The sequence below is a fragment of the Schistocerca gregaria genome, chromosome 7 (assembly GCF_023897955.1).
Source record: "Schistocerca gregaria isolate iqSchGreg1 chromosome 7, iqSchGreg1.2, whole genome shotgun sequence".
Classification (NCBI taxonomy): Eukaryota; Metazoa; Arthropoda; class Insecta; order Orthoptera; family Acrididae; genus Schistocerca; species Schistocerca gregaria.
In genome coordinates, this window is record NC_064926.1 from 180,618,111 (window position 1) to 180,643,381 (window position 25,271).

At 41.9% G+C, this 25,271-nt stretch overlaps 1 protein-coding gene across 3 annotated transcripts in view; it reads left to right on the forward strand.

Moving 5' to 3' along the window:
* The window catches only part of LOC126281604 (uncharacterized), a 1,096,782-nt gene extending 1,072,572 nt beyond the window's left edge, over window positions 1-24,210 (forward strand). For 2 of the 3 annotated variants that reach the window (XM_049980710.1, XM_049980711.1), the window contains exon 8: window positions 19,899-24,210. In XM_049980710.1, the coding sequence (XP_049836667.1) occupies window positions 19,899-19,985 (87 nt within the window). In that variant the 3' untranslated portion in view covers window positions 19,986-24,210. The remainder of the gene's footprint in view (window positions 1-19,898) is intronic. The other variant, XM_049980709.1, reaches the window with a different exon arrangement.
* The last annotated feature ends 1,061 nt before the right edge of the window (window positions 24,211-25,271 follow it).

Sequence of the window (25,271 nt, forward strand, 5' to 3'; positions counted from 1 at the left end):
TCATTTTTGTGCAAGGAACGCGTCTATAAAGTTTATCGGCATTTTCATCGAGTTGCTTATGACCCCTTTTACATGTCTTAAATTTTGGTGCTGAAGAATCTTTCACTTGTCTACTCTGGATGCATGCTTAATATATGTTATTGTGCGTTGTTTTTTTCCCTCGAGGAATAAATCAGTTAAAACTGAATATTTTTTTGATTGCCACCATAGTCTCCTAATAGTTTTCTCAACGTCTCTCTGGTGTCTTTGTTATATTTTTGGTCTATGACTCATCCACTGGGTTTGTGACACTCTATCGTCAATTTTAGCTCGACAGATATTAAAGTTCCAAATGCTGCAGCACGCTCTCACTGTTCAATATTCTCTTATGGATATTCTCAGTTCATGTCAGTGCATCTCAATGAGAGCCACGAGCAAGCTCCTAGTTTTTTTTTTCCTAAACCACCTTCACATGTGCTGCGTGAGATCGTACCATATTACAGAGGCTGCTAGGAACCTTCTACTAACTGATAGCCAGAATTCGTTTTCTATTCTTGTTAGTTACTTTTTAGTTTCAAGTAATTCATTTTGATTTTGAAAAGCTATCAAAATAAAACAAATATTTTAAGTAATTATCATATGTGAATGTCACCGTCTTTGTGACTTCTAATACACTGAGTGACGAAGAAAGGGAATCACCCAGGAAACAAGGTCGGATGTCAGCGTGACTTCGTACACTTACATACCACATACGTGTATGATTATAGAGTTGCAATCTAGACTGAGAGGTAGAACAGCCACCAGAATGCATTAGCGTTGTTCGTGGTTAGGGCTGTTACCGGGCTTGGTAAGGTATAAAGGCGGAGTGAACAGCTCCAGATGTCGAGCGATTGGTTTGAATGACCGATGATATATCGTACTCTTGTAAGACATTGCTATCAAAAGTTTGAAAGGGCCTTATTGTGGATTTCCATTTGGCCGGCTGGTCGAATCGAACAATAATGGTTGGGTATTTGGAAGTAATAGCTGCCCCATGTTGGACTGCATGGGAGCGTAATTGCAGCCAAATTGTTCCGGTTCTGACAACCACAAGAAAGGAGAGCCGTATTGTGCAGCAAGTACATTGTAAGCCCTTCACTTTTGCGTATGTCAATTTAGAACAACTAATGGATTCCCAGAACTTTCTATGTCTTCCCGCACCATTTGTCGGGGACGATGAACAGACAGAATACGGAACCACCGTCCCATACGTGGGCGTTTGGAGCGGTTCTGTGACCGGGAAGAATGGAATGCTAATGAATGGCCTTACTTTGTTTTCATCAATGACTGCTGTTCTACACTGCCCAGGTTGACCATTGTGGGCGTGTGCCGCAACAACCTGGAGAGAGCTTTCGTTCTTCCAATGTTTTAAAGAGCCACAGCTGTGTCACGTTATAGCAAACCATTGGATATGACTTCAGGTTATGGCCAACATGATTAAGGGAACAGTAACGACACAAAAGAACCTCAGTGACATTCTGAGTCTCTGTGCTTACCTTTTATGTGACCATTTTCAGGACAGTGCTTGTACACATACAGTACTTGGCTCTGTGAACTGTGTAAGTAATGCTGTAGTACTCTCGTCACCAGCAAGAATTTTAAGACCTGTCGCAAGTGTGGGCCCAGCTTGGACGTCAACTCTATCCCAGCCCCAGTATCTGGGCTATTAAGTACCTGTCAAAACAGGTCACCTCATGAGAGGCTACAGCAGCATTATGACACCCTTCGCACCCGAATGAGTCCACTAATCGAGGCCAGAGGGGATGTAACGTGTACTGATAAGCGCGCTCGTACTTTGTGAGTTTGACTCGATGCCGTAACCACTGAAAGAACACAACATACTCTCTCAATCCGTGAAGGTTCATTTTGTTTCCTCCTCCACTTTCGAATGTTTCACTTTTTGTGTTAGACGCTGGAGTTTACCTTAAATGTAGACAGAGACGAAAACTGAAGCATCAGTTCGTCAGTGCATACGAATTTATTTACGTTGTACAATGGTAGAAAACGTCCATCTAAACGTTAAACACTAATTTCACTATATACCTCATTTCCTTTCTTTTTTCCTCGTTGCTATGGATTTTTACAATCTGCCAGCAGCTATAATAATCAATAGAAAAAGAAGTGACGATTTTATTAAAGTGGTATTGCGATTGGTATCGTAGCAACTGTCTTGTTTCTTGCCGAATCAATAAAACCTAGTGCTTTTTCATTAGTTGTCGCCTCGTTCAGAACAGTCTTGGGCTCTCTTACAGGTCAATAGGGACAGGATTGATGCCCATCCTATGAACTCCTCCGAAAGTCTTACTCATTTTAATGGTCCTCCTAACGTTCTCCTGCCCGTCGATCCAGTCGATTACGCCAACTCTTATGCAGTCTTTCGTTTAAAAATAATTGCTTCCTTCTAAATATTCATTTGAATTAGAGCTCTAACACGTGTTATAAAACGCACGTCTTTTTTTCCCTTTTTTATATAATTTTGATCAATAATAGCTGTCATAATTTTAGTTTGATACAAAAACATATATCACCTCCTCCTAATTTAAAAAATGACTAATGTTTTTGTAGTTTGCCAGACGGATTACAGTTATCACTCAGTCTCCAGCATACGGAGTCACACGGCGTGTATACTAGTTATCTGTATGTGTTTCCAAAATAAGATACTGAGTGAAAATGATTTTGCGTATACTGATCACAGTATGAAACGCGTACATCACTAGAGATGACGTGTAGGTAATGTATCAAAACATTGCGAAACTTTAACGACCCGATTCGGTGCAACGCGCCAAACTCTCAGCAGCATATTTCCTCGAGTTCAATGTTTTGCAGTAAAGTTTCCGTATCTCTCTACTAATGTCGTGTCCATGGAATTTACGAGGGCAGCAGAAAATTTCAGGAAGTTCAAAAAGTAATCAGTATCTACTAAAGCTCGGGAAACTCTTCTGATAGCGAATGTAAAAGCACAGAACATGTGCGTTCTATTTCCTCCAGCTGCACATATAGTACGCAAGCTACTGTAGAGCCTTTGCAAGTTGGAAACGATAACTGTTTACAACGTACTGCTGGGATGTAGGGAACATCTCATTGAACAATTTGATATGTGACACTTGTGGTCCATTTGAACAGTGTAAAACTGACAAATCGTGTTGTTATTTGGTCTGTGGATATAACAGTTAAATTTAGATCTAACAAGAAACGCTATTTGTTTTTGCATATCTTGTTCAATAATCTTTTCGTTTCATTATCATAACAGGGAAAGTTAACTTATTATTATCAAGGAAATCCGGTGTCATAAGAGGACGATGGGATATTAAAAATCTTGTGCTGCGCGCATTCACTGTAACTTAGTGGGCTTTTGTAGGCCAGTACTCGAGATTCTTTTCAGACCTGACAGATCAGAAGTATCTTTTATCAAATTGTTCGTCTCGACTTCCCCTCACCACTGTGGTACGCTGTAAACTGTTGTCATTTACATGCTGTAGAGGGGCTTCTACGTACAATATTAGCAGCAGCCTGTCTTGTTGGATTTGTTATCTATATGGCCCGGTACACGCCTCAAGGGGATAGTCCTCTAGGAACGCTTCAAATGGAGGGCATTTCGTGACTTTTTCGAATAAAATAAAATGTAATGATAAATCTGATGATATAGTTTTATTCCTTATACTTTTATGTTCAAGCCAACATTTTCGGTCCCTATCGGATGGAAGGAACCCTTCCACCCGAAAAGTCCTCCTACTATACCCGTAACAAAATAAGGTTGTGTAAGCTATTTTCAATATATTTTTCATCACCTTACATAGAACGTTTTCAAAATATTAAGTTCTAACTAAATGGTGGCGTATTATAACAAACGTCTTACCTTTGGCAAAAAATTCGGAACAAAAAAGTGCACCGAAACACTTCTGATTTAGCAAAACATCTACGTACGATGATGCGGAATTCAGTTTAACATGCCGGCATCAAATTAGGATCAACATGATACGAATCCTTCTCAAACTGTGTTTCCCGCTTATTTGAAATTTACGGTTTCAAGAAAAACGAGTTGAAGCTTGTGAGGTACACCTTTCGTAGTTAAGTTACACATACCTATAATCAGCGCTCCCTGGACCATAAATCAGTCCCTCCATATCGAAAAGGAGGTCCTCCTCCATCTTCTTCGCTGCCATGGTTGTCCTGTGGGCCTCTCTGGCAGATTCTGTCATCCCCTGCTCTGCTCGCTCGATATGCTTTTCGGTTGCTTTTGTGCTCAAGTTGGAAAGATTATTCCGATCTCACATTCGCGCATTCATAATTTCCATAATGCCTGTTAGGCCACTGTTGAAATTACATGCAGCCGCGATGGCTCCGATGACGACTAATTTTTCCCCGCCATGAACTCGATAACACAGTTTTTGGCGAACTTGGTATGAACACTACAATAAATCAAGTATTCCAGAAAATATTGTAGGCCAAAAACATCGATTTTCTTGAAAGTTTAAAACATGACTATCTTCCAATCTTCCGTATCTTATTCTCAAGATATGGTCCCAAATGCGCGCTGAACCATAGATGCATTGAAGCTGTTGTGCTGTCTTCCTCTAGTAACAGACCTCTAAATTTACAGTTTCGTGATAGTAATGTCGACTTTCTTCCAAAGATTAAAAGCAGCCTTAGGATTTCTGGTACACATTCATATGCGCAATCCCCGGTCAAAGCAATTCTGGACATTCCCTCCTTCGATGTCTGCTGCATATCTACATAATAAAAATATCAAGCCCTACGAGATGTGGCTCAAATTCAAAGACATAGGAGCAACAGCAATTGAGAGATTCGTACCCCATAAATTAGTAAGAGATGGAACTGATCCCCCATGGTACACAAAACAGGTCCTAACGCTGTTGCAGAGGCAACGGAAAAAGCATGCAAAGTTCAGAAGAATGCGAAATCCCGAAGATTGGCTAAAATCTACAGACGCGCGAAATTTGGCACGGACTTCAATGCGAGATGCCTTTAATAGGTTCCACAAAGAAACATTGTTTATAATTTCGTAGAAAATCCGAAGAAATTCTTGTCGTATGTAAAGTACACAAGCGGCAAGAGGCAGTCAATACCTTAGCTGCGCAGTGCCGATGGTTCTGTCACCGACGACTGTGGCGCTAAAGCGGAGTTATTGAAAGCAGTTTTCCGAAATTCCCTCACCAGGGAAGACGAATTGAATATTCCAGACTTTGAAACACGAACAGCTGGTAACATGAGTTTCTTAGAAGTAGATACCTTAGGGTTTGCGAAGCAGCTCAAATCGCTTGATACGGGCAAGCTTTCAAGTCCAGATTGTATACCGATTAGGTTCCTTTCAGATTACGCTGATACAATAGCTCCCTACTTAGCAATCGCTCGCTCACCGATAGATCTGTACCTGCAGATTGGATTGGTTGGTTGTTTGGGGGAAGAGACCAAACTGCGAGGTCATCGGTCTCAGAGGATTACGGAAGGACGGGGAAGGAAGTCGGCCGTGCCCTTTCGAAGGAACCATCCCGGCATTTGCCTGGAGAGATTTCGGGAAATCACGGAAAACCTAAATCAGGATGGCCGGACGCGGGATTGAACCGTCGTCCTCCCGAATGCGAGTCCAGTGTGCTAACCACTGCGCCACCTCGCTCGGTGCCGATTGGAAAATTGCGCAGGACACACCAGCGTTTAAGAAGGGTAGTAGGATTAATCCGTCGTACTACAGAGCTATATCATTGACGTCGGCTTGCAGTAGGGTTTTGGAGCGTATACCGTATTCAAACATTATGAATCACCTCGAAGGGAACGATCTATTGATACGTAATCAGCATGGTTTCAGAAAACATCGTTCTTGTGCAACGCAGCTAGCTCTTTATTCGCACGAAGTAATGGCCGCTATCGACAGGGGATCTCAAGTTGAATCCGTATTTCTAGATTTCCGGAATGCTTTTGAGACCGTACTTCACAAGCGACTTCTAATCAAGCTGCAGGCCTATGGGGTATCGTCTCAGTTGTGCGACTGGATTCGTGATTTCCTATCAGGAAGGTCGCAGTTCGTAGTAATAGATGGCAAATCATCGAGTGAAACTGAAGCGATATCAGGTGTTCCCCAGGAAAGGTCCCGGGACCTCTGCTGTTCCTGATCTATATAAATGATCTGGGTGACAATCTGAGCCGTTTTCTTAGGTTGTTCGCACATGATACTATAATTTACCGTCTAGTAAGGTCATTCGAAGACCAGTATCAGTTGCAAAGCGATTGAGAAAAGATTGCTGGAAGGTGTGGGCAGGTGGCAGTTGACGCTAAATAACGAAAAGTGTGAGGTGATCTACATGAGTTCCAAAAGAAATCCGTAGGAATTCGATTACTCGATAAATAGTACAATTCTCAAGGCTGTAAATTCAACTAAGTACCTGGGTGTAAAAATTACGAACAACTTCAGTTGGACAGACCACATAGATAATATTGTGGGGAAGGTGGGCCAAAGGTTGCGTTTCATTGGCAGGACACTTAGAAGATGCAACAAGTCTACTAAAGAGACAGCTTACACTACACTCGTTCGTCCTCTGTTAGAATATTGCTGCGTGGTGTGGGATCCTTACCAGGTGGCATTGGCGGAGGACGTCGAAAGGGTGCAGAAAAGGGAAGCTCGTTTTGTATTATCACGTAATAGGGGGAGAGTGTGGCAGATATGATACGCGAGTTGGGATGGAAGTCATTAAAGCAAAGACGTTTTTCGTTACGGCGACATATATGTACGAAATTTCAGTCACCAACTTTCTCTTCCAAATGCGAAAATATTTTGTTGAGCCCAACCTACATAGGTAGGAATGATCATCAAAACAAAATAAGAGAAATAAGAACTCGAACAGAAAGGTTTGGGTGCTCGTTTTTCCCGCGCGCTGTTCGGGAGTGGAATGGTAGGGAGATAATATGATTGTGGTTCGATGAACCCTCTGCCAAGCACTTAAATGTGAACTGCAGAATAATCATGTAGATGTAGATGTATCGATCATACTCAGTCGAGTAAGCGGCTCCTATCAGATACGCTCTACGATGTCCTAGAATATACTAAGTCCAGTGTTTCCGTTCATATCCCGTATTATCCATTTCATCTGTGCACATCACTGCATATCACGTCGCAATATTATCCCTAGATATTTATTCCTCGTGATTGGCTCCGGTGTTCTGTCACAACTAATAATTGAAACTGCCTGGTGATGACTGGGTGTTGTGTGATGTCCTTAGGTTAGTTAGGTTTAAGTAGTTCTACGTTCTAGGGGACTGATGACCATAGATGTTAAGTCCCATAGTGCTCAGAGCCATTTTTTTATAATTGACAATGTTTGGTATTTTCTTTTGATAAAGGTAATACTCAGCATTTACCTACATTAAAGAGAGCTGCTATTCAGCACACTAACAGGAAATACAGTCTAAGTTGTTCATTCCGTTGCCATTGTCATACCAGGCAAAATGGGAGTAGGATAACAAGGCTGATGGCGCGCAGTAAGTTTTACAGTAAATCACATTTGATTTATTAAACACTAAGTGTCCCCGGCCAGGCATTGTTGTGCTTAGTCTGGTTAAATGGAAAAGAAGGAAAAGAGAAGGCACTCGTTTCTGGTATGTACAGATATTGCATATACGGCCTAATCTCTCCCCCTCCCCCTCTGCTTCCATTTCCTTCTTCCCCTCCGTACGTTCATCCCCTCCTCCTTCCCCTCCCTCTGTCTATCACTTCCCTCTTTCTCTCTGTGCATTTTCTCCTCCCTCTCTTTCTCCATTTGCTCACCCCCCCCCCCCCTCCCGCGCCCCACTCTCCGTCACCCCTTTTCCACTTTCTGTGTCCATTGGCTCTTTCCTTCCTCCCTGACCTTGAATTTTGTTAACGTTTGTTTATTGTTACTGCAAATTCAGATTCCATAGTAGTATACCAATCATAAGCTGCTAAGCCATAAATGCAACTTCTTTGATCTTATGTCCGTCCAAATGTTCATTAGAATATTATGTAAAAATCTGAAGTAAATTGGTCAACAGTTTTTCGCGATTTTTGGTAATAACGTTTCCCCTTAACATATAACATATTTATTTATATATTATACATATTAAAAATAGGCATTTTAAATCAATATTGTGTCAAAATTTTGAAGCAGACGGTCAATTTTCGATAAACGAACATATACGTTTTTACGTAAATTTCCACTGTAGTTACTATAGTATTATATGTAGCGCTCTAATAGTTATACAAAAACATGAGCATTTTTGAGTGTAATGCTGTGTCAAGGTTTCAAAGGAACTGTTTAAGAACTGTTGGAACTATACGATTCTGAACAAATAAACATTTACGTTTTCATTTATATACTGTAAACATAATAAAGGACAGTAAAACTACTTTTACTGATGACGACACCCCTAAACTGCTCAAAATTTGGAATTAAACTTTAAACAACTCAAAATACTGTGACACTAAAGCTATTTTAAAAATGAGAAATTAATTTTGTAATGTTTAATATACAGAATTGCAACTCAGCCTTAAAGATGACGACTTGATTCAAGAGCTAGCTACTCTAAATAAATAGCAATATGCACAAGACTAGCTTGGCCAAATTCTTAATTACAGATGTTAAATCTTAATAGTAGGCATTAAAAAAATATCGGCAAAAACATGGACAAGATTCCACCAACAGAATATTAAACCAAGGAACCGGTACGTACGGCTGCGCTGGAAGAACTGACGGTGGTAGAGCAGCAGAAGTAACTTAACCTTTAGGATTGCTTAGAACAACCACTTACATGAAATACGTTTAACAGCCATGGGAGCAGTACAGCAGCACTATGTGCCTTGCCTCCATAGGCGACACAACGTTATGTCAATCACTGCCACTTGCGCCCCTCTAGGCTGATTGGTGTCCAGTCCATCTCCCGTGGAAGACTCAACACGGGCAGCGCGTGTCCTCGGTCAAGACGAGGACAAAAGCACCCTCTATATTGTACAGTTATCTAGCTTGGCAACACGGTTCTGCAGTGCCGTGGTTGACCATCGTGGGCGGGTATTGCGACAATCTGGGAACAAGTCTCAATTTTCCAACGTTTTGGAGAGGCACAGCGGTGTTACTCTTGGCGTCACGGTGTGGGGAGTCATCGCCTGTGACTTCCGGTCATGTTGGTAATGACTGAGGGAACTCAGACCGCACAACGGCACGACTTAAACATCCTACATCCTCACGTCTTAGCTGCCATGCGTCCGAATCGTGGTGGCAATTTTCAACAGATCAACGCTCGTGCCCACAAGACACCTGTCCTTATGAACTGTCTCCGTGATGCTGAGGTACTTCATTCGCCAGCTAGATCCCCAGATTGGTTCCCTACAGGGCACGTGTGGGAGCAACGTGGACATCAGCTCCAACATTTGTGGGCTTAGGCTAGGCGCAAATTGAGACGCGTATAGCGTGTGTGCCGCGACGCAGCGCAGCGCGCGTTCTTCTAACTTCACTGATTCAAATGGGACCGCGCAAATTGCGGCGCGACGCGATTGGGATGCGACACAAGCATGCGCCAGGTCGCGCGGCGTTGTGGTTGAGGCACAGTTTCTCGCGTCGCGCGTAGCGCGTGCCTCGCTAGCACCGTGGTAAATTTGAGGTGGGGAACGGAAAAGTGGCCCGGTCATATGCTCACTTCGGAACGGCGCATATTGGCAGTGGTAACATTGCCCATATGATAAATTATACCTTACTGTATACTAAATTTTATTGACTTTGGTTAGTGTATCGTTTTTCGCCATTTAAGCGCTCCAGCATTCTTCGTTAGTACATTTTACTTTTCTGTTATTCTGTATAGTTTTGTTTCGTTATTCTTCTGCCAAGAAAAATGCATACTTCAGTAATTGATGAGCCATTGGACGCTGTAATTGTATCATATGCCTCCGCGATGTTTTCAGATCGCATGAAGGGACAGAGGGTAGTGAATAAGGAACTAAGAAATATTATAAAATCATGTGATTAACAATCAAGATAGGAAAGTAAAACAAAGATATCTTCTGGCTGCCTAGTATGCTGGCGTATCTGTACGATCTGCTACAAAAATTTAGAAAGCGATAATCTCCACAGGTCTGATCCCATTTATGCTCCTGGTATAAACGTCCAAGATCTGAAGTATGGAAGTCTCACTGTGATTACTCTAATATGGATGTAATAATGTAATACGACACACTGTACTACATGCATGTGAACATCACATTTCCACTGCAAGCTAGAAACAGTCGAAAAGCAGTCAGAAATAACCATGTTTTAATGGGTTCGCCGTGATGAGAAAAATCATTTCAATTGCTGCATGCATATTATCAGCATTAATAAACTAATTATACAACAGGCCACACAAATGAACAAAATGGTCGGTATTATTACGAAAGTAGGAATATCCTTAAAGAGTGTTATGATTAGATACATTTAATTTGTTGAAATGTACTGCTGACAAAGGCAGATCTACTTTGATGACAATGTTTTTCGAATTCCAGCTCACAAGGCTCACATGGCAAGCTTGTGAATTCCTGTCGCGCTCATTATCCTACGCTGCTGACAACACATTGACCATTGTGAAGGAATAAAATCCGTTTTTAAGTTTCCATTCCAGACGCTCATTGTTAAAAATACGGTGGGTTACGGGCATTGCACCAAAATTCCAACAGAATTGGAAATTTGTTTTTGTGTACGTTGGTAACTTTTCTCACTCAAAGAAACATCACCGTTTGTGAGTTACGGCCATATTTCTCTTGGTGACTGGTTTAATTGTACTTGCTTTGTCACAGTGTAATTTGCCGAACTCATCTCACAGCAGCTATTGCGACAGAATTCCGAAACGGAGTGCCTCATTGAACAAGTAATTGGCAATCACAGAGCTCAATACCTTACGGAAAACCTCATAGTGTCGTTTTGCCGTAACATAAAAGAAGAAATTTCCTGTTTATTTTCATACTAGGAAGCTCTTCATTCGGTAGCAGTCGATAACTCTTAAAAAATTACAGTCACTGGAGTAAAATAAATAAAAAGAGAAGTATAAATACTGGCATATCCCCATAGGCAAGAAAGTTCCGTGTGTTTAAGAATTGGCGAAACATCCTCCTCCTTGTGTGCTATCACTCGCCAATCTTTCGTTTCGATGTCTCCAGCGGTTTAGGAGATATGAGACATGTTGAGAGTATTTCATTCTCGCGAGCGTGAGATCGGAAGTGAGCGCGCTACATGGGATCCATTTTCTCGAGATCGGAGGCAGATAGAGATCTCCTCCCAAGTCTAAACAAAAATTCAACATGTTAGCTAAATTTCATACGCACCAACATATGGCATAATACGCACCAAACGCAAAATCATAGCGACCCCTAATTTTCGTTGCAAACTTTTTGAGTTTGGCGTAGTGTCTTACTAAAATGTGTACATCACGATAAGAATGGTCATTAGCGAGATAATGGGCACTTGACCACGAAGCTGACATGTAACGTGCGAAGTATGGTGTATGCGTCGCAATATGCGCTGCACCCGCACTTGCTTGTCGCGCTGTAGTGTCGTGTTACGTCACACCTGCTATACGCGTCTCAATTTGCGCCTAGCCTAAGCTGTTGATGCAACGCCTTTATGGTCCTTTTCGAAGCTGAATCAGTACATGCATCCAAGCATCCAGGCCAGAGCTGATTCAGGATCATAGTTATAAGTGGGCTCCTGCTGCCAAGTTCTTCGTTAATTTGGCCCTGTATTGTAATAACTGAAATAACATCACGTAACCCGTGATGTTTCATTGTGTTTTCTTCACCCTTCATAGGTTCTTTACTCTTTTTGTCAGGTAGTGTATAATGACAGCGTCAGCTCTCCTTGCATATACACCCTACATTACGTTCGCTGTACTGAATGTTCACCGTCCTTTATGATGAACAGGGTTCCATGAATTAAAATCTCTTCCACGCAACCATACATTTACGGCGTTTTTTGGCACATCGTTTCTGTGTAGAATAACTTTGTAGAATCGATCTGGATGGAACTTGCTTGATGCCCTTCATGTACAACTATCAAAATAACTTTTTTTCACACATGCGTCATTTTCCTAAAATTATGGCCACTTTTTCACAGAATAATTTCTGCAAGAATATCATAATTTTCTGGCTTAGAATATACATTAGGAACGTACTACATACCAAGTTAGGAACATAGATTCCTCATGTCAGTCTGTGTAGCCCTTCTTACACACCGAGGTTTTATCGTCAAGCGAAATACTCATAAACGCAGAAAATAAATACAGCGTCTTAATACGATCTCGTTGAGAGGCATATTAAGCATGTACAGTGGTTTCCAAAACAGCCTCTAGGTGTGTCCTGTACACTAATACTGCAGATATATCATCTGTAGTCACATTGTCGGCAAGCCCTCTCTCGGAGTTCTGGAGTGACAGTATCGATGGCTGTTGTTCGTCGCTCCTCAATACAGCAAACGTCAATGTGAGAGGGTGAGTGCTTTGTCCGTGATGAAATCTCTCTGCGTGAAATGACAAACTGACAGCTTCAACAAGTGTGCGGGACGTTTCGTTTACGTCCGATGTGCGGTCGATTCATCGACCAGGCGTGATTCGACGAAGGCGGTGCTGGTGGCTTACTCGCCCTTATCGTGAGGACCCGACATTTATGAAGATGACCCGCTGCCAGTAGTTATTATATTAGCCACTGTATCAAAATCATTATACATATTTCGTAGCAAACCGTATAAAGTAATAGACCATACAGAGCCTCGTTACAAATAACTAAAAGGTCGTTTTCTTTCGCCATTTTATGTTCCTCACCAAAAGTGTGACGTATTTCGGATTATCACACCCACAAATAGTGCCACATAATGAAATGCGAAGACAATTTATCGGTGGTGGCACGTGGCAGGTAACACTGGATTTTGGTAAGATAAACTGTTTAAATCATTTAGTAACAATACGATTTGTGGTCTATTTAAAATGTTATTAGTTTCAACTGGCGGTTTTGAGCAGTCTGTTCATCTCTAGGTAACTGCCATGCATTTAAGACAGGTGTATTGCATGTGGTTGCAGTTGTTCCAATGGGAATGGGAGATAGTTCTGACTTCCAATACGTGTTAATAAGGCTGGAAATAATTTGTAAAGGGCAAACCAAATGCGAAACATGTGAATACGACATGAATTAACAAAATCCTCTCGGGTTTCTAGCCACGTCAGGTGGTTAAAATTCCACGAGTGGAAGCCAGAGGAATCTGTCGTCGCGCCTGCTCTTCCCTGCCTACGAGAGATAATACATTTCAGTAGGGGCAGCTGAATTCTGATGGTTGTGAGCTTCTGGCTGTCGACCTGCGAACGACACAACTTAGAACTAGATTGGGAGTGGATCCACGTAGCCACTGTAGAACAACTTGTCATCACAGAAGAGGACCGCAGAGAAACAGAAAGGCAAATCTAGCCATCTATTTGAACAACACTGTGCAAAACATTAATAAGCGAAATGAGCTGACATCAGTATGACGGAGACATGGGCGCCGGTTCGGAGCTTTAGAATGGTCTTAATTTAGCACCAGCGCTCGGAGCATCCATATGTGTAATAGCATATGTAGGGTAGAGCAAACAATCCGTAAGACACTTACTATAGACGACATTCTTCACGAAACGTGTCGGATTACACTCATGTTGAGAAAAAAACAGAACACCTTGAACGAGCAGAGATAGGACGTTCATATTCACAGCACATGCACATTAATATATTCTGCAGAAATGATTAGCATTTCAGTCACATCGGTTCAGCATGTATCCTGTTGCCTAGTAGACATAGAGTCCGCCATGGGCCCAGATAACTTGTTTCATGCAAGATGGCATCGACACATTTAAAGCGCAAATTTTTCCTGTGCTATAGCCATTCATACTGTATTCATGTGGTCCCGAAGTTCATCTATGGTGGTTGACACTGAGTCACAACGCTGCACCAGTCATTTCACCACATCCTACACATCTTCGATTGGCGACAAGTCTGGTGATCTGGCTGGCTAGCGCAAAAGGTTGTCACATTGTCACACCAGGAGGGCACGTTTTCGTGCAGAAACATGTGGTTGGCCATGGTCTTGCTGAAAAATGGCGCCTGGGGTACTGTGCAGAATGGGTATGGCTACACAGGATGTCACTCACGTATGTCACACTGGTCACAGTGCCCTGGACACGCACCAACTGTGATTTGTGGTTGTACCCCATGGCACCCTACACCATAAGGCATTATGCTAATGCATTCACTGTGATGCCGATCCCCCTATCTGCGGTAAATCAAACTGCGGCCATCATTTGGAGACAAACAGAACCTGGATTCGTCCGGAAACACTATCTGATGCCATTCCTGTTCCCAGTGATTTCGTTCCATACACCATTACCATCTAGCATGTTTCTGTACATTCGTCAATGGTAGATGGAGAAGGACGACGCGCAAATAACAAATTCCGTAATGAACGAGGCCGGACTTTCATCTCTGACACTGTACGATGTGTTACACTGTTCCACTGTTGCCTCACAGCCGAGGAGGAGGCAGATATCTCGTGCAATGGCATTTGGGTGAGGTGTCAGTCTTCTCGGGGGATGATGTGGGTGGTGCGACGTCACTCTTCTCGTCGTGTTCTACGGCCTTCCGTGAATGATTTTGTACACACCCGTTGCACTGCAGAAACACTGAGTCCACACGAGTAGCAATTTTGCGGATGGATGCTTCACATTCGCTCATGCCAATATTGCGCCCGGTTTGAAATTTGGTGATTTGTCGGTGCGGTTGGCGCATGAGTCTACGAGGCATTCTGCACGCATGCTCAAGTCACACTGATGAATTACCTTCGGTTAACAGCGACAACGAGGGCCGGATGCACATTTATATGTCATCTCGTACCGCGATATTTATGTTGTCCTTGAACCCACGGGTTGGCATAGCTCAAATGTTCGCCATTTCTGTAGAACATACTCTGCACTTGTACTGTAAATATAATCGTCCTATCTCTATTTATACAAGGGGTCCTGTTCTTTTTCTTTACATGAATGTAGTTCAAAATCTAAATAACTGCCGTCTAACTTGACTAGGTGTGAGCTCAATAGACTTTGTGCAGCAAATCTGTTTTCTACAGAAACTTTAAAGCAATAATGTAGTTATAAAAAGGTGGCATTTATAGCGTTAGCAAGATGTCATGATAATTACTGGTTCGTCTATTGTTACGATGAATATCACTCCAGTGCCTATAAATCATTCCCCGCAAATAGTAGTATTTAATTGTATATACGAAGTTCCGCTTACAAACTTTATGTAAATTTTCTTCCAGCCCCAACTTTCATACCGGCCAGTGTGACCGAGCGGTTCTAGGCGCTTTAGTCTGGAACCGCGCGACTGCTACGGTCGCAGGTTCAAATCTTGCCTCGGGCATGGATGTGTGTGATGTCCGTAGGTTAGTTAGGTTTAAGTAGTTATAAGTTCTAGGGGATTGATGACCTCAGATGTTAAGTCACATAGTGCTCAGAGCCATTTTTTGAACCAAATTTTCTTTGACGTTCCTTTTGATGCCTTATACGAAAACATTCAAAATACAGTCTATTGTGCATTGTGTTCAGTCAGTGTAAGTAACGTAGAAATTGTAAATATCAACCGATTCTTCCGCGTAGGGACTTGTCCTCACACGACTCCTTGAGTGCTCTTCTGTACCCTTTACGCTGTGCTACCAGCTGCCTATAAACTGCACTGACATACACTGGGGTGACAAAACATAAGCGATACCTCCTTTTACCGTGTCGGGCCTCCTTTTTCCCGGTGTAGTGCAGGAGGTTGACGTGGCATGGACTCCACAAGTCGTAGAAATATTGAGCCACGCTGCGACTATAGCCGTCCATAATTACGAAAATGTTTCCACTGCAGGAGTTTGAGCTCAAATTGACCTCCCGATTTTTTCTTTTAAAAGTTCCAGAGGATTCACGTCGGGCCATCTGCGTGGAAAAATCGTTCGTTCAAATTGTCCAGAATGTTCTTCAAACTAATCTCGAACAATTGTGGCCCGGTGACACGGCACATTGTTGCTTGGGAACATGAAGGCGTGGTGTGACCCTGTGTAGCCAATAATCCCGGCCGTGACTAAACTTCAAGCTGTGTGTAAGACGTTGAGTGCCGCCTGGTCATGGCAAATGACAGTCACAGACGTCCAGCGAGCGAATCTCGGACCAGCGGCCGGCTGCCGCCGACTGGCCCCAGTGATCGGTTGCCAAGAGGGCTTCAGTTGAACCCTTGACCCGTTGGGGAGCTGCTGCACTCTCTAAGCAATTAGTCTTATCAGGCCAGTGGCGACCTCACGGAGATTGCTGATGATATTTTACAACTGGACGACTCATAGCTTTGACACATATCTACTCTGGCCTCACGCCCAGTGTATATCCGTGTCCAAACAACTTTCTGCTGCCGAAGTTCCTATGCGCTGCCCAAGCGTCCCTGCTTACGATAACAGTCCTGGCACTGACCGGTAGGCGGACGTCCACGCCGAATGATCACGGTTGCACACTACTGAATCCGAGAATTGCCGTACTGGGCCGCTTTACGGCATCGAGCTCTTCTGACTGGGCTCGTGTCGTTAACCTCTCCCCCACTTCGAAGAATTCCGCCCATCGCACTGTCCTGTCGCTTCACCTGGAACTAGTTAGTTGTTTTCCGTTTATTGTGAACAAAATTGATTACTTTTTGGTGCACAGCATCTATATTACTCCGTTCGTGACACACATAACACAGATACTCAGACACCTTTGAAGTCTCTCCACCGCTTATGTGCTTGCAGTCACTGGCTATCTCTGAAAACCAGCACTAGTCCTAAAATCAAACAGCAGACATTGAATTATCGCATTTACACTACACGTGCTTGAGACCCATTTTCGCTCCTCCTTGCAACACTCCCTAAGCTGTCTCACTGAGGAATGGATAAACCTCTTTCACTCTTTGTAGCAGGTGTGTCAAACCATGTAGTACGAATAGGGGTGTGGAAATCCGAGGGTCATCCTACAAATGTAATCCTGTTAATCTTATGAAGCTTCGCATCACCCTTTTCTAAGTATTTTCCTTCCCCACTCTGCACCTAGCCTTATCGAAGTTCCACTGGTATCCCATAAATTCTCTCATTATGGCATAAATTGTTTCGGACAGTTACCTTATGTAAAATTTCCTCTATCGTGCCCACTTAACTTTGGGGGACCTGGTGCGGTGTAACAATGACGTCACGGATGATGACCCATCTCGCATCTATAGTATATGAGCGCCTTTCTAAGATAATTATAGCCAGCGTAACATGATGTGGAGACAAAAAACGCAGATGATATGGTACTGCCACGACACTGATATATTACTTTGTCAGCGCTTTATCACAATTTACAACTATTGCACTAGAAAATAGAACAAACAGCAGGTGTTAAGCACAGAAACAAAAGGCGAGAGAAAAGTTCAGCACACCACTCAGGCATTCTGTGAAATTACGCCAGATATCTACCAGTGTAGACCCTTCGAGAGCTCATAAACTCATAATTCACGTAACTACACTGTTTCTAGTAAGTATCCTTTCACTAGTCTACTATCTATAATAAACAACATCTCTGGTACCAACAGCCTTCTATGTCTCCACTAAGTACTTTCCTTACGCTGTCTAGCACAATGACTCTTTGTGGCGGCACAACCAACATACCGCGTTGTGAGATTTTCGACGCACGCGGCCCCATGATATGACATATTACGCTGTTTACATGCAACCTGCGTCACTGGTTTATCTCTTGGGTCATCCCAGGTACTACAACCAAATGTATAGCTGGCATAACGAAAGACAGGGCAATGGTTAGAGGAAAAATGCAAGCACGGCAGATACAAGGACCCCAAGAACAGTCACAGAATTCTCGTGCTACTGATTACATGATTCGTTGCTCCAAATTCCGGAACGCCATTGCAGTCACCGTCAACAATTCTGAGACCACTTTCTCTGGATGTGAGTGTGCTCTAGTATAGGATAGTTTACAAAGAAGAGCCAGACGCATTTCAGGAGTTGCCCAGAAGTTGATAGTGCAACTCAGGAAGGCGTCAGGCTGTGATGGAAGGGAGGTTTCGAACAACGGACCCTGGTAAGAAAGCGTTGCTGTTGGCCGATACTACGCTTAGCGCACAGTATTCATTACTGTGGAGATAATGTTTGCTCTGCAACAGAGTAAACCGAGTACTGATGATACAGCAATATTTATGACAAAGGAACGGAAATGAAGACTACATTATGGATTCCTTTAAAATGGAATCTTTAGTTTTCGTTTGAAACTTTTTTCAGTCTTGTTATTCGTACAAGTGATTATAATGACTTTTCCTTTAGAACTCGACTTTATCACACAGACTAGTTTTCAGTGCTTTCTGCTGCTGTCTACACATTTCACTTTAAATGACTTTTAGGTACTATTCCAGAGCCACCACAAGCATACGCAGTGCCTTGTTGACAATTTCGATCCATGGCTTCGAGGGGTCTGTGCCAGACTTGAACCCTACAGTCAGCTCTTACCAACTAAACTGAGGGCTCATGTGAACAGGTCACGGTTTTCCAGTCATCAGGGGGCCATAAGCCAGCCCAGGAGAGGTTGTGGAGGTGATGCCGTGCTGGTAGCAAAGGCACTCGCGTCGGCCGTCTGCTGCCATATCCCACTAACGCCAGATGTTGCCGAACTGTTCCTATTTTTATGTTCGTCGTACGTCCTACATTGATTGATTTCTGCAGTTATTTCACGTAGAAGTGATCTACGTAAACGTCCCTGCTCTCAGTCGTGAAGTGAAGGTCATCGGCCACTGCGTTCTCCGTGGTCAACGGCAACGGTCACTTCTGACATTGTGGATGGCCACTGTGGCCAAGCGGTTCTAGGCGCTTCAGCCCGGAACCACGCTGCTGCTACGGTCGCAGGTTTGAGTCCTTCCTCGGGCAAGGATTAGTTAGGTTTACGTTGTTCTAAGTTTAGGGGACTTATGACCTAAGATATTAAGTCTCATAGTGCTTAGAGCCATTTGAACCATTTTTTTGACACTTTGGATCTCGATACATTGAATTTCGTAACGATTTCCGAAATGGAATGTCCCATTCGTCTAGCTCCAACTATCACTGCGCATTCAATGTCTGTTAACTCCCGTCGTGCGGCCATAATCAGGTAGGAAACTTTTCACATGAATCACACGAGTGCAAATGACAGTTACACCAACTGAAATATTTTTTATACTTTGTTTACGCAATACAATTGCCATCTGTATATGTGCATTATGTAAATATCGCTATCCAATGACTATTGTCAGCTCAGTATTAGTGTTAGTGATTAATTTAGTAAACTATCACTTATCCAAGTTCGTGTGAAATGCAATGGCTAACTCTAAGGCTCGTGGTAATGATGGTATACAAGCCGTGGTACAAGTGGTGACAGGAGGTGATCATATCTGTATGTAGCATATAAATTTCGTGTTCCCCATAAATGCCTTTCGTTCAGAAAACATACCTGTCACAGATGTTACGTTGTACTCCAGTTGATCAGAAAGACGATTGACAGACCACATGGTAGCAGTTAGGCATACAATTAGGAACGGTAATTAGCAGCATGTTCGAGCTAGAGGCATGTAACCTGCTCCAACAGTTGTCCAATGTTGTATGTAGCTGAAAAGTGTCATACTCTTCGTAAATTTACTTTCTGACGACGCGGACAAACATATAGATGGCATTTTTCCTAAGAAAGATGAAAACGCGACGTTATAGATTCGGATCGGCTGTCTCCGAGCCGAACACCACCAGAGAGGTGGTCAGTGTGTAAGTAGCAGCAGGCGCAATGAATCTTTGTTCTGTTTGTGCCCACAGTGCCTGGCGATATACGGCGTCATCCGCTTCTACAACCTGCTGCGCGCCGGCGCCTCGTGGAAGTCACCGGAGTGCGTGGAGCTCTGATACCAAGCGCCGCCCTGGGAAGACGACGACCGTCTGTTGGGCGACTCGGTCTGACCAGCGGCGGCGGTCCCAGGGGCGAGTTCCGGACACTCGCCGCAGCGCCGCGCTCTGGCGGGGCGCCAGCCGGCTGCCGGCGGTCCGCACCGCACCGGCCTCTCACGGGAGTGCTTAAAGCTGCGAGGCGCCCTGGAAGGACTCCAGATTGCTGCCGAATGAGTTCGGCACCCCAGGCGTCCTCGGGGAGACCTCATCTGGACCTTCTATGCCGAGCACCATACTGCATGTTGTGCGTACTGCAGCTGGGTGGGTTCATCAGTGTGTGGACCTCGGTGAACAGTAAGCTTCGTCACTCCTGCTGGCGAGGAGTAATTTGTGTAAGATACTGGCAGGGTCCACAGAGGTGTCCGAAAAAATTTCTGAATATTTCCCACATACCCTCAGAAACTGAACTGGGCGGATGGCCTGATGTATGTAGTGGCTGATGCGGGCATAGCCACTCCCAATAGACAAATGTCACTCCTCACAGTACATACGTGGAATCCTGTGAGAAACTGTACTTTTTTTTAAAACTGGACTTATCCTGTAAGGTGTGAGATGAAATGCGCTGTATTCAGCGTGTGACATTGTTTTTCACGTACCAAGTAGCACATGTGATTGGCAGCGGGACTCTCATTCGTCAGAAGTACGTCGTTTCACCTTCATCTTTCATTCTTTGTAGCCTGTTGTGATTAACTGTGCCTCCCACCGCACTATACTATATCACAAAACTTAACATAAAATATAAATTTGTTACATAGCAGTGATCTGTCCGAAGTCGTTGGCTGCAACATGCTTATTCATATTCTCAAGAGTGTTGTCAGAAGAGTCCTTCTCACTAGAGTTGGCGTTGTAGAGCATCGACTACTATTCTCTGTTCCTTTTTCGTGCCCCCCCGTGGCTAGCTAGGAAATATGAGCCAAATTAAGTCCCGTCTCATTTTCACTATTTCTGTAATATTCTTCTTTGTACTGCGTATTTTTGCCTCTCTCTTCAGAGATAATTTTATTATTTTAACTACCTCCACTGCCATACTTCATCAGAGACGTTGTAACGTTAACAATGTAGTTATTCCTTTCGATACTTGAGTCACCATTATCAATGCCATCACGTTGGACTACCCACTGCCAAAAAGACATCTATAGGTCATTTTTATAAAAATATTTCTCGACAACGTCGAAAGTTTGTTTTAGCTTCCTTCTGAAACAGACGATTAGCTACTCCTTCACCTCTATCTCACACCTATATTCATCCTCTAAAATACAGAGGCTGTATTAAAATGTACTTGAACAAACACTGTTTGCGGATTCCTCCCACTAAGAAAGGGAAGTCGTTTCGTGTGAACGTATATCCGACAAGGTTAAATTTTTAGGTATCGAGTACATCAGAAATAGCCCGAAGAAAACTACGGAAATAAAACTGGTAGTAATTACAATGCTACTGAACGTACTTATTACGCATTACAGTCTTTACTGTGTTTAGTAATGGGCAGGGAATGATAAAGGAGTCGATTGTAGACTTTCAGTGGGAAAAATTTCACCATTCGTCTGATATGATTATGGAAGATCGTGGTAAACCCAAATCAGGACAGCTGGATCAAGTGATGCCTACATCATCTCTACAGCAATAGTTGGCCCCATCATTTTCACTAGAGATTAGTGTGTCAGTAATCATAATACATTCGAAGTGACCTAAAATAACCGTATCTCGAATGTAGTTTTATTTTTAGATTTATTTCAATCAATTGAAATAACCATAAACTATATAATGACATATATGGAGGATAGTACAAGTTTGTCAACAGAAAAGAATTAAGTTTGGGATTAAAAACCTATTTTTGTGGCTGATACTATTCAGAAATTCTACAGATATATGTTGCAGTTTGCTACCGACGCTTCTCAAACCTACTTCAGAATGTTCGCACTTAGTTGTGCTTAAAAATATTACCTCGTACTCTCGTGTTCACAGTAAACAACAGCACATTTTTTGGTTGCAATTTTTACCTCAGTGGAATTCTGTACAGTATAACGAACACACAAAATCTCATATAAAAAGATGGAAATGACTTCTTTTAGTTCTATGGATACTGGAAGAAATTCATTATTATAACCTTTCAAAGAAACCTCCCATAGAAATGTTTCTTTCATGGGCTGCCATAGCACTTTGATAAGGATTACGAAATGTCTGCCATGTAAATCAGTTCTTTCAAGTGTTCTCGCAGATAAAGTGCAGAACACTGAGAGCAGGTAAACATGTAAGCTAAGGAAATGTTTCTCCCTAACCACTCAGTCTGTTTTGCTTCATATTCATCACTATATCTCAAACGATATGACAAAATTGTTTTGAATTCGGATCATCCATAAGACAGATAAATTTTATTGTTTCTCTGATCACATACTCCTACTAAAGTTTATTCCAGTGGCACCAGCTTAAGGGTCGAAACATAAGTATCATATTGGAGACCATCTAAGCACAACTGCACAGGCATGACTAAAGTGAACAGTCGACCATGCCATTAACCTTTATCTAGAATACAATAAGATCTCATTGAGCTGATTTTTGTCAATAACAATACATAAGAAGTTATACCAGTAATAAGAAGAACGAAGCATTTACACGTTCTTGCTTGAGTTTTTCCTAGTGTTTTGAAGTCAGTAATCGAACCCTAAGCTTTGTCCAAGTATTTTTCTCCATTCCATGTAGTCAGTGCTCTAGAGATTTCTTATTATACCTCTTTCGAATCTCATTTCATTTGTAGTGATGAATTACAAATATATTTAGCATTAACTGCTTCTTGTGAAACCAATGTAAACGCTCCGCATCAGTCAACAATTAAAAAAATTACTTCAGTGATACATAATTAACTCTGGAAAGGAGCTGATGCACAGAATATCTTTATATTTTGTTTCTAGAATTATTATTTTTTGCCCACAGATAATATATAACGGGCCAGTTAACTTCGAATCATCTCTTTATTATAATGATTCACAGAGACCTAACATATTTTTGATATTTATTTTAAAAATTGTTATTAAGTTATTGATTGCAACTAGAGTCTCGCTGCCACTAAGTGCTGCTGTGACTAGGTATCATCAACTTAATGTGTATTATGATTGTATCTAGTGTTTCCGACTACGACACATGCATACTTACACGTCGGAGAAGACAATGCCACAGTATGAAATCTATCAATCCATTCAATCTCTTAAGGAGAAGTCATTTTTACAACGTCTTCCCAAGAGAAGGAAAACAATACAGAATAAATAGAATGATGATAATTTCTAATGTGTAAGTAGTTAGAGAGCAACTGCCTATATATTTTCTACCACATATCTTTTGTTAAAAAAGGAATATAATGTTACTTTTAAAACACGTTTTATTTAAGAGGTGCCGTTACTAATTTTCCCCAGCCGCCTAGGTGTCATCTCTGGCTGCAGAAATTAAGTGCTTCCGTTATTTCTAGTTTACAAGAACCACGGAATTGAAGACCAGTTATATTTCAGAAAAGGTTTTTAATGATTTGTTGTACATAGCATGCAAGTGATGATTGTTAATACGATAATAAACAGATATTATATAGTAAATTCCAGGTATGCGTTGCCTTGAAAGCATATTTTCGTCGTAGATAACCACATGTGTACAAATAATAAGAATCTATAAATATATTTCGTACATTATTTTTAAAACATTCAAATGTAAGCCAAGACTGGACATTGTATAATATGTACCAAAGCTTAATGTCTGTAGAACTACCAACATACAGTTTAGATAGAGTGTTCCCAAATACAATGAATCTTAGTGTCACAGCGTGCTGATAATTTAGTTAAAGACAACAAAGAAGAAATGTAATGTTTCTTGTGTCATGGAAAAATGAAATCACTTTTAATCAAAAATGCCTTTTTTGTAGGTGAAATGTTGTTTACATCTACAATAAAAAAGTTTTCAATATAATATTAGAATCTCATAGTGGAGAATAGGATATTTTATCTCTGTGACCAGAGATTCTAAATATTTGGGACCTAACATATCTAGCGAGAGATGTAATTCGTGAGATATTGTTGTTTACATTTATATGTCTGTATTAGTGCCTGTACTTGCTTAGACACGAAAGGGTTAAAGATTCGCAGTGTATTTTACACAGAGTTAAAAGTCGCAAGATGAATATTGTAATAAAAGTTATTAAAGTCCACATTTTTCATTATCTCTAACCATGGAAACAATACCAGTTGTGAATTATGATGCTGCATAAAATTAATTTAAGTGTGATAGCATCGATAATCACTGAACGTCAGTGTGTAGGAAGCTCTCTTTTGTTGTGATATGTTGATATGAAACTATTCACTCACTATAGGAAGGATGAACGAGCAAGAATGTATTGCAAAATATATTAAGCCCAGACCATATTTTGAGATGTAGGAATTTGTCTTCTCCCATCTCTCACGTATGAATACCAAGGCGCAACCACCAGGGATCCCTCTTTTATAAATAAATAGCCAAATCTCTCATTGAATAACTTATTGGTGATTTCTCATTAAATAGTTTGAAGTTTCTTGCAATATTAATATTTTTGAATGTCATACGCGTAAGCAGATGCAATTTTTTCTTATACGTATGCCAATAAAAGGTTACAGAATAAAGAATAGGATAATACTTTTCAGCATGTCACAATTTTGTTACATTATTCTGTTAGGTAAAAAGTAGGACTTTTGCAACTTATTTCAGTAATATCATGTTGTGAGGAAGAACACATTACTTCCTCCACTGTTAGGTAAAAAGTAGGACTTTTGCAACTTATTTCAGTAATATCATGTTGTGAGGAAGAACACATTACTACCTCCAAGGAGATATGCGACGCAACACGCACAAACTGGTAGCGGGGTTCTTTTTCCATTTCCCTAGTGTTTATTCTGTACAGCACGTGAACTGATTTCTAAGGATTTGGCAAATTTTATTTCATAATTAAACTTCGTAGCCCGACGCCACAGTAGTCACGGCAATTTTACAGAGAAACGTCGTGTGCGTCGTCTGTCAATGTATCGTGTAAACGTTGTTCTGTGTGTATTTTAACAGCCTGTGTGTCGTAGTTTCTGAGGCCTACAAACCACTCTAGCTGGCCGGTGTACAATCCACGATCGGTATTCGAGTTGTGGATTCAGTTAGGATCTGGTTCACCTTCGTAGCTGACAAGCTAGCACTCCGTGCGTTACCCTGTATAAGCCGGTCGACTGTTTTTACCAGTTACGACTGCTT